This window comes from Rousettus aegyptiacus, unplaced genomic scaffold (assembly GCF_014176215.1).
Source record: "Rousettus aegyptiacus isolate mRouAeg1 unplaced genomic scaffold, mRouAeg1.p scaffold_m13_p_11, whole genome shotgun sequence".
In the NCBI taxonomy this organism is placed as follows: domain Eukaryota; kingdom Metazoa; phylum Chordata; class Mammalia; order Chiroptera; family Pteropodidae; genus Rousettus; species Rousettus aegyptiacus.
The window spans coordinates 19,763,529-19,774,684 of NW_023416286.1; the positions used below are offsets into that span (position 1 = coordinate 19,763,529).

General features: G+C 38.5%; 1 protein-coding gene across 1 annotated transcript; it reads right to left on the bottom strand.

The window, feature by feature from the left end:
• Positions 1–463: 463 nt before the first annotated feature.
• NUDT15 (nudix hydrolase 15) lies at positions 464–9,588 on the bottom strand. The gene is made up of 3 exons (XM_016165207.2): positions 9,365–9,588; positions 6,010–6,206; positions 464–1,540 (listed from the first exon to the last, which is right to left on the bottom strand). Exons 1-3 carry the CDS (start codon positions 9,520–9,522, stop codon positions 1,380–1,382), a joined length of 516 nt encoding a protein of 171 aa, XP_016020693.1. The 5' UTR covers positions 9,523–9,588; the 3' UTR covers positions 464–1,379.
• Positions 9,589–11,156: the final 1,568 nt, after the last annotated feature.

The following is an 11,156-nucleotide window of genomic DNA, read 5'->3' on the forward strand; positions in this document are numbered from 1 at the left end:
AAAGAATTGTGTGAAATTCATCAGTGTATCTAAAGTTCAAGGAATATACACTTATAATAGTTGAGCTCCTCAAACATTCTAACATTAAAGATATAAAAATAAAATAGAAAATGAGATTTACAAATGGTAAAGTATAAAATGTACACATACAATTTTGAAAAAGCAAACAATTAGAACTTAATAAATGATATCGAGTTATTGGAAAAAGATTCTTTTGCAGCATGTATTACAACAGTGCTTGAGTCTTTTGAGAAGGCAAAACTCAAATGTCACTCCAGGAGAAGCACAGGATTTTACAGAAGTGGGCTCATAAAAGGATGAGCACTTGTGGTATAAGCCAGCAGTTCTTAAGCTTTTTGGTTTAAACCCCTTTATAGTCTTAAAAACTACTGAGTACCCCCAAAAGTTTGTTTTTTGTAGTATCTTATCTAGTGATATTTATCATGTTAAGAAATAAAACTGAGAAATTTAAAGAATTTTTTATTAATTTACAAATGACAAAAACCTATCACGTTAACATAAAAATCCATATGAAAAATAACCATTTTTCTAAAACAAAACGGTGATTAGAGTGACACTGTTTTACATTTTTGCAAATTTCTTTAATGTCTGATCTGATAGAAGAGAGCTGGATTCTCACATTTGCTTTTGTATTCAGCTGGTTACAATATCACTCATCATGCAGCATCAGGAAAACTGTATACTCATGAAAGAATGAGAGTGAAAAAGGCAAATCTTGATCTTGAGTATCCTTGAAAGGTCTCAAGGACTTCCCCAGACACCACTTTGAGATCCAGCGCCCTAATTTAATCTCCCCATTTTGCACATAAGTATCCTAGGTCTCACAGAGATTCAGTAAGAAATCCAAAGTTAGATGGCCTCTTAAGCTTAATGACAGAATATAGATCCTACAAGGTTTGATCTTGGTTTAGGTTCCCAATCAGAAACCTAGGAAAATGCCCTAATAACCTAATGCTGTTCACTCTAGTTTCAAAAAACTTTTGTTTCAGATAGAAGAGGAAAATCAATAAACATGGTACAGGGACATAGTGTTCGCATTAGAACCTCTATTTGAACTAAAGACAAAGGGAGAGTCGACGGCGCTCTGCTCCGTGCAAGCTGGGAAGGACGAGCTACAGGGCAAACACCACGGGGACCTGGAGAAAACCAACTAGCCACAACATTGCTATTTATCACCCATTCGGAGTCTGGAATACAATTCATGACATAACCCCAGAAAACCTTCAACGAGTACTGGCTGAAAGGGTGGTAAGTACATTAAGAGACTGAAAATCAACTGGCAATGATATGAAACTTTTTAGATAAAATGTATTTTTCATGCTCTAGGCAGACCTTATTTTGTCTTTTATTTTTTTTTATCAGGAAATATTCTTGTTCATCCAGAGATGATTTCCTTTGTATCCTACTAGATGATCCAAATCTTCTTTAAATGGATCATAGCCTTGCTCCTTTAAACAACGTAGTGCCCAGAAAAGCTGGTCTGATGGAGGAAATTCTTCCCAGGGAACCCACTCCCAACCTAGAAAAGAAAGATACCAAATCAATTCATTTAGTTGAAAGGAAGCAAAGGCTATTTATTTTGGCAAGTTAACCTACACTTAGAAAAAACATTAATTCAATTTAAAAATAACTTGCTACCGATAAAGGAAGTACAATAGTGATGCTATGCATTAGTTGGCTGTATAAGCACAATTTGTGTTTAGAATGAAGATCTTAAGAATATAATGGCAATCATTTAGGATGTGTACATGAAGCCAAGTTTTTAAGGACCACATTGTGGCAAACCCCGGATTTAGTACGATTCAGCTTTCATTTAAATATTTGGCTAAACAAAATGCACAGAACTTTATATATTACAGGTTACACTACATTAAAATAAATCAGTTTCTTCACTTTTAAAATAAGATAGATTACAAAATTTCTAAGCTCTCCTCCATCTCTTAAAAAAGTAGTGTAAGCTATGCAGAGAATAAAAAATATTCTCTGCCACAGTATATCTTAACTAGAAAGACAAATTCTAGGGGCTGATTTTTTTTAGAAAAAATCTATTGAAACAAGAAAGATTTAACAGTGTCTATTAGTTGTAAAATACATGAGACCCAAGAAAAACATTTTTAGGAAATGGTATTTTCTTTGATAATTTAAATGTAAATTACATGAAAGCAGATGCTCATGAAAGGTGAATATATAAAGATGTACACTCCATGTTCTAAGTAAGTTTCTTTTAACTACAAGAATATACCTATGTGTAAGTACTGCTTCTTCCATTAACTATTCCTCTGCCTATAAAATACAAAAGGTTATGTAGTTTTACTCTGGGAAGGTGGGGGACAGAGAATCCATAAAATTCGGACAAGTTCAGGAAGGGCTGATCAGCAACTAGGACCACATACTTTCGGAGAGGGAGAGGGAGAAGGAGAGGGAGAAGGAGAGGTCAATCTAGATACCATATTAGAGAACCTCACAGCAAGAGGTGGGCTTTGTATATTCATCCCCTCGTTCTTTTCTTCAGCACATTCTAACACTGAGCCAGACACAGTGTCAGGCCCAAAAGAGTCAAAGGTAAATGAGCCAAAATATCTGTTCTTTATTAATTCAGAGTTCATTAATGGAAAAAAAAAAAGGCATGATTTAAGTTGAATGTTGAGCTGAATTTGAGATACCTTCTGAGCATTAGGGGAACATATCTAGAAGGCGACTGGAAATACAGGTCTGCAACTCGAAAGAGCACGATGGGAAGTTATGATTTGACCAGGGTTCACCAACTCGAATCCCTCCAGAGGCCAGACGGGGCAACGGGAGGACTGATGCAGTAGAAAGGGCGCGGGCGACTTGCTAGGTGAGAGCTGAGGTAGTTCACTTTCTCCACAGCACCGTCTCTATTAATGAATGCTCTCCCTATCTGCTTCTTGTGAAGGCTACTTAGCATGATAAACTATTTCATCATATTTGTTAAAAGGACAAACAGCTCAGTTCCTAACAAGCTTTGGACCCTTGCCAGAACCAGGTCCGCTATCAGCTGAAATATATAACCTGTAGATAGATACTTGAGCTTCTGCAAGTCAGCGCTGGCTATCAGCCAAAATAAACAATCTACAGATGCAAGCAGAACCCAAGGCCCCTCTAACTTATTCCTCAAACTTAGTAAGTTCACAGGGCTGGGAAAAGATACCAAGACAAGCAAGCCTGCAGTTAATTAACTACACCCTGGGTACCTCCCTTCAGATAACAGCAAAGATAACTCAAGCTTCTTGCCAGTCTGCAGAACTGTTTACAAACACCAGCTGCCTTGCCCTATATAACCCAATAAAAACTCAAACTCCTTACCGGTCAGTGCCAGAATTACTCTTAATGCTTGGCCCCCTTCCAAGCTTGGAAAGTGAATAAACCTTTACTTCCTAACTTTGTGAATTCTTTCACACCCTGGGGTACCAGCACCCTAACATCTGTGTCTTCTAGTCTCAGGATAGTGTGCCCATAGAAAAAATAAAAATAAGGAAATGTTCATTCAAGTCGAGGGCAACTATCTTAAAATAATAAAAAATTGTGCTTATTACCTGAATAAATTATACCTCAAAACTAATTTTAAAAAATTCTATTATATGTAATATATTTTGCTTCATAAAAATAAAAATTGAGTCCTACAAAAAATACTAAAATGGAAATATGCATATTTAAATTTAAATTTAATACTTAAAAGCCAATTAATAAACTGCTTCTCTCCCCAGAGCTTCAGAATGTCCAGACTACTGATTTTTGTTTCCACTATTACTGTCCTGGGCTTTCCCCTCTCCTGCTCATTTTATCCAGGATACTTAGGGGTGTGAGAGATGGGGGGACTTGTAGAGAACACCCCTAACAAACTGGCACATTTACTACCTGCCTCTCCTACCTTCCACTTCCTTAGTTATGAATAATTTTAATTATACTCTAGTCTAATCAAAGGCCTTTGGATACTTTTGGGGTGTTTCTTTGTATGATACTGTCATATGAGAAATAGATATTTGGTCTTCATCCCTTTTTCCTGGCACAGAGCTCCTAAAATCTATATAATTTCCTGAGTGACCATGAGAGGAACATCTATTGTAATCCATAATATGTCCTTTTTAACCATACCTTAGTTTACGCTAATGAGATGACTGTGGTTGGGGGCCATCTTCAGAATGGAGGCTGGTCACCAGAAAGACCAAGGCATGCTTACAAGTGTGGAACTTTTGGCCATTTCTGGACCCCACCTTAGGGGATGAAGGGGAAGACTGAGGCCGAGTTAATCACCATTGGATCGTGATTTAATCAACCACAGGTTTTTTTTTTTTTGTTTGTTTGTTTGTTTGTTTTTTTAGTAATGGAACCTTCACAAAAATCCTACACAACTCAGTGTGGAGAGGTTCCAAGTTGGTGAACACATCCATGTGCCGGGAGGATGGCATGCCCAGCAGAGAGGGCATGAGAGCTCCACACCCCTTTCTCATGCCTTGCCCTTTGCAAGTCTTCCATTTGGCTGTTTCTAAGTTATATCCTTTATAATAAACTGGTAATATAAGTATTTTCCTGTAAGTCATTTTGGCAAATTATTGAACCTGAGAGGAGGTTGTGGGAACCACTTAAATCTGTGTGGTCAAAATTAGAGGCCCACCCTCCCACATGGCATTTGAAGTGAGGGCAGTCTGTGAGACTGAGCTCTTTTAACTTCTTGAACTGACATTAACTTCGGATAGATAGTGTCAGCATAGAATTGAATTATAGAGCAACCAGTTGATGTCTGGAGAGTTGGAGAACTGATTCGTATGAGGAAAAAATCCACAATGTTTTCTGAGGTATTGTGAATAAAAATAGCTTGGATTTTGCCAGTTCGTTTTAGGTGATTCCGAGTGTTTTATAAAAATTTTGTATGACTCAACAGGCCTCTTCATAGAATATGCCCTTCTGTTCATTACATCAAATCAATCTGTGAAATATTTTATACATGATTCATTCATTCTACAAACATCCCTTACACCAGGCCTCTGCAGACATGGCCCTTCCTCAGAGGCCCTTCCTGACCACCCTGATACAGCACACACACAGGACACTCCTTATACAGCTTTTCTTTTTATTCTTTATCATCACTATTGTTAAATATTTGCTAATTTGTTGCCTTTGCCCCCATTAACATGTAAAGTCCAGGAGGGCAGGGACTTTGTTTTATATAGCACTGTTTCTTTAGTACCTGACTAGAACAGTGTCTGGCACACGGTGCTCAATGGGTATTTGTTGAATTAAAAGATTCTTCCATATTAGAAAAGAAATTAAATGTTTAGAGGGAAGGTCCAGTACATGAGACCACTTGGATAAGGTTTCATATGGCAAATAATATATTCACTAAGCTTGATATCTTTCTCTTTAGTTCCTTTTCTCAAGGAGTTTTATGAAACTTGAAGAGAGATGATACATGCAAAACCCTTAGAACAATGCTTAACATGCAGTAAAAAAAAAATCAGTTATTGCCATTAAAGCTTTCAGAGCACTTAATTCAACTGTTTCGTCAGGTTAACCATTCTCTATAAAAGTTATTACCCTCCTGCATAGGTGAGAAAACTGAGGAAGGCACATTAAATGTTTTACTTAAAATCACAATATGTAACAAAATTAAACACTAATAATGAAACTAACAATTACTGAATACTTACTATGTTCCCTAGGCTCTTTATAGGTCTTAACTTACTTTACAACATGCATCTGAGGGAGTCGCTGTCACCACAAGTGAGACAAGAGGTCTAGAGACAATGAGAACTTGCAACACTTAAGTGAAAGAACTGGAATGCAGACCAAGCAGCCTGGCTCCAGAGCCGGTTCTCTTTCCAACTATGTCCTTTTAACTCCAGGATTTAAGTATATTTACATTTCTATACAAGGAGAATCTAATTCTCCTCATATGGCAACATAATGTAATATTCCTTCAGATGATGCTCTCCTAAAAAAATGCATTGTTCGAGATGATTCTCTTACTTTCATTTTTTTCAGGCTCTACATTCTTTGGTTCTGAATCATGAGTTACGTCCACCTCGCCTTTCATTAATATAGTGACATAATGGTAATTCTCTTTCTCAACGAAGGAATTCACAACTGAGGCAAAACGAACATTTTTCAGGTGAAGAGCTGCTTCTTCCCAGGTTTCTCTTTGAGCACATTCTTCCCAGCTTTCACTGGAAAACAGAAACACATTACTGTATTTGATTCTATAATCTAGAATTTTTTTTGGGAGGGGGGGCTAGAAATTCTTGGCTAAAAATTTCTAGCGTAAAGCAAAAAGAACTGTATTTGGTTCACACCTTAAAACAATCAAACCCTGCCTCTGACATTCTGCATATGCTGTATCTAGTTATCTGAAGACAAAAAGGACTTCACATTGAACAAGATCAACAAAAGAATATTTAGTTCACATGCCTGGAAGCAGATGCAACCAGGAGGCAGTTTAGTACATTAGTAAAGAGCACTGGCTTTGGAGTCAACTAGACCTAGGTTTGAGTTCAAAGTCCATCCCTATCTACTCTGGATAGGTAAAAAGAGAATAATGTTAGTGTCTCATAGGGTTGTTGTAACATATCAAAAAGTAAACTATGTCTTTTCCTGTAATCTCAGGATTTCAATTTAAGCCTCAAAATTGAGAATGATAGGCAATACACACCTTTAAATTCCAAAGAGGACAGCAAAAGAGCAAACACATGCCATGTGAACTCTCGGGTCTGCTAAGGAAGGCCAGATTTGTCTTTTGACCCTACCCTACCCAGTCTACAGAGAAAGACAGATCTCTGGGAGGAAGGAAAGTTGTGTTTTCAGCTTGTAGAAATGTTTTCCTTCTTCTCTACTAGGGATCAACTCTGCCCCCAAGCCAAGCAAGGGGTGCTCCAGGAGAATTCCTCTCAGAGACTAGGAGTGACTCCCAAAAAGGAGATACTGGTGTGTTCCTCCCCTACTGAAGAAAAGCTCCGTGACTTGCGAAAACTCACTGGCCTAGCCCAGTGCATCAGTATAGAGTGGGTAGGAGGGTAAGGACTCTTCGGTAAGTCTGAAACGTGTCCGTTGGTGTGTAGGGATGCATGCAAACACAGAGGCTGATGCTTATGCCCACTTTGGGAATTTGGAAGGAAGGAGACTGGCTAGACAATGCCTGTATAAGGACAAACAACAGCAGTAAAAGCATGATTCCCATTGTGAATTTCCTTTGGGCCAAGTAGATGCTACAACAGAATGCTGGGGACCTCAGCAGAAAAAAAACATAGGTGGTGTGCTAAATGTGCTAAAAGCTAAAGCTAGTCAGTCACCTATGTCAGGGAACTGAGCAGTGTAGAAATCCTTGAAAGGATTCTAGACAACCAACAAACATACCTTGAGAAAGAGAGCACACATGTGAATACTGCACCCAAAGGGCACCAATGGATGGACCACAGCAACACCATTTCTGTGAGAGGTTACCCTCTCCCTTCCCACAATACACTAGAGAAGGAAGGAAACCAGAAGTAGAGAAAGGTAGAAAAAGAGGAGAAGAATGGCCTACCTCCTTTCTCCACCACAGGGGAGAAATAAATGCTTGGAGGTGGATCATAATGACCAATGTGTGATTTATTTTTATAATCAAGAGACAGGAAAACAATAGAATTTTCAGGAAATGGAGCAGCAGAAAAGGGAAAAACAAATCATATTTCAAGACAACGAAAGGAGAAAATAAAGCCATTTCCCATTTTTCTATCAAATTTAGCCCACTCAGTATATCAGTTATATAAAGATAATTAAAGGCATACATGTGAAGAACTTAGCGTAATATCTAGCACTTAGTAAAAAACTTATTAAAGCTCAACATTGGGCAAGATTGACATCTGAGTAAAGACTCCAACGCTTTGAGTTATTAGGATAGCTATCTTTAGCGGTTACTTTCATAATTACACATTCTAACCAGTGCTTAGTTTGTGATCTAAGTTTAGCTAAATGCCCGCAGACAGCTGACAACTACAATATGGTCCTCCTGTCTGGGAATTTGTTTCTCAATTTAGAAATTTTACTAACTGATGGCTTCTCTTAATTATCTGAAAATGATCAACTTATTGGTGCTTTTTGAAATTCTGAAGACCATTAAAAAAAATTCCATGTGCTTAAAAGATCAAAATAATTCCAGTTTATAAAGAACAAAGTCTGATTGAAGGGCACTAGGATCAAGTCTTTACTTTTAAAACTTTATAAATAACAGGTGGACCCATATTTTTCAGCATAGCATGAGAAAATAAGGGGAAGGGTTCCTGTCAGACTGAGAGGTTTAAAAAATTATTAATCACAAGCGATATGTGCCCTTCCTTTGATCTTGACTGGTACAAAACAGTAAAAACACGTTTTCAAGACACTTGGGGAAATGACACAGACCGGGTATGATTAAAGAATTATTTTGTTAGGTGTGAAATAATATTGTGGTTATGTTTTTAAAAGTCTATTACAGATATGTACTTAACTATTTAGGAGTGGTATAATAGAATGTCTGGGATTTTCTTCGAAATAGTCTAGAAAACAAGGGTTGTGTCTGTTGGGGGAGAGGGAAGAAAGGAATGGTAAAGATGAGTGGAGAACAAGTGGAGTGATGGGTACCCGAGTATTCACTCTTTTGACTACTTTTACTATGTTTGAAACTTTTTATATTAAAGGAAAAACAAGCACTGGGTTTGAATGCTTTAGATGCTGTTTATCTGCTGTTGACTTGAACCTCATTCTCACTTCAGAATCCACCTTTTAGCACAAACCCAGGCTTTCCTCACCCTATGTAGAACTGCCTCTTAACTGTCCAACTTTCCCCGTCAGTCTGATATATCATCAAATCACAGAACGCCAAAGAGAGACTTGTATTCTGCCATTTTAAAGATGGAGAAACTACAGCTCAGACTTTCACTAGCCCTTTCGCTTGGTTAGAACGCAACCTCACCTTCGCGGGCAGGAACTAATAAATATATCAGCGTACGTTTAAATCACCAGGAAACCGTGCAAATGTCTTAACTGACAACACTGCGTTGCTCGAGGTTTATAAACACCTCCCCTTTCAGTGTCCTCTGCCTAAGAACTAAGAAAAACATCTCACAAACGAACTTCCCAGCCGCGGCAAAGAGCAGCTCACAAGCAGCCGAGGAAATCCTCTTCGCCAGCTCATGTCAGCGCCCCCTGCTGGGCGCAACAGCCCGAGCGGAAGAACAGAAATGCGGACTACTCTGCGTCACCACTCTCACGCACGGATGGGCGCACGCACGCAAGCACGCACGCACGCACGGCGCGAGCTCTTCTTTCCATGCACTTCCGCCATCGCTGAGTTGATCAGGTGGCTGCTTACCTGAACTCCAAATGACCTCCAGGAAGTTGGAAACTGCCAGCTCCAAATGACCCTTTCCTCTTCCCCAGGAGGACACAACCAGGATGCCTGCTGCTAGTTACCACTACTCCTACCCCGACTCCGGGCCGCCGCGCCCGCTGCTCCGCGCTGGCCGTCATAGCGCGGGGTGAGGGGGCTGGCTGCAGCAGTGAGGGACGTTCGCCCCACCCCCAGGGCCACCACCAATCGCCTTTTAACTGGCACAGTCTCCAGAAATCAAAGCGCAAGCCCCTCTTTCTGGGTCGTCTTACTTTGGTGCGTGGTGTCTGTAGGTCTCATCAAGGATATTCAGCCTGTGAAACGTTATGTTTGCTCCCGAAGGACTGCGTGTCAAGGGCTTCGTTTTTACTAATACTCTTTACTGTTACGCTTTGGACATTACTCTCAAATTCTTCCAACCCATCCATACATTTACCTGCTTTTATAAACCTGCGCCTTATTCATTTTTCTCCACCCTAAGTTCATTCTCTCTGTAGCTCAAATCAGTATGGTACCAGGGCAAGGACAGATAGTGTAGAAATAGCCTAATATAAAAGTATTCACAAATCACAGGGAAAAAAATAAGGACTAAACAGTAAATTATTCTGGGATTTATCTATTTAGGAGAAAAAAAAGAGTGTTCCAGTTGTTTGCACCCCATACACGAACACAAAATCCCAGTTGAATCAAAGATTTGTAATTAAAAATAACTAGCCTCCATAGAGAAGCTTTATTTTTTTAAAAAAATTAACAAATTGCTTTACTTCTACCAAAGTAATGTACACATAATTCAAAAAGGTGAAATGGTACAAAGAACAACCTTCCCCTCTAGTCCTGCTTTCAACTAGTTTCAATTCTTTTAACTATTATTTTTGATATTTGCCTAGGTATTTTGAAGAAATATGTTTAGTCTGCATTTTATAGTAAGTGAAGATTGAGTAGGCTTTTTTACATTATCTCTCCTCACAAACACATCTTTGGTGTACTGCACACCACAAAGGTATTACATATTTTCCCAAATAAAAATTGACAACATATTCAGCTGATTTCGTTAACTACTGTCACCATGAGGAAAAAAAAATTGGCCACATATAAAAATATATCGTGACTGAATGGATTATTCTTAGAAATAAAAGATTGGCTTAAATCTTGAAAAATCAATCAGTGTAATGGGTTATTCCCAGAAATACAAGGTTGGCTTAAAATTTGTAAAAATCATATTCACAGATGGAAACAAAATCATCTTGATAGATGCAGGAAAAATTTTGACAAAATCCAGTACTCATCTATGATTAAAAAAATTTTAAGGAAACTAGAAATAAAAGGGAATTTTAATAACGATATAGAGCATCTACAAAGACCTATAGCTAACATCATATTTAATTATGGGCTAAATCAAGCCCTGCCCCAAATTCATATGTTAAGATTCTAACCACCAGTATCTTATAATGCAACTTTTTGTAGATAGGGTCTATAAAGAGGTAACTAAAATGATCATTAGAGTGAGTCCTAATCCAATATGACTGGTGTCCTTAAGGAGGAGATTAGGACACAGAGGCAGAGGGAAGATCATATGAAGACACAGGGAGATGAGAACCATCTGTAAGCCAAGGAGAGAGGCCTCAGGAAAAATAACCCCACCGACACTTTGATCTTAGACTTTTAGACTCCAATAGTGTGAGAAAATTAATTTCTGTTGTCTAAGCCACCTAGTTATTGGTGCTTTATTATGGCTGTACTGGCAAACTAACACAATGGTGAAAGACTAAGATTT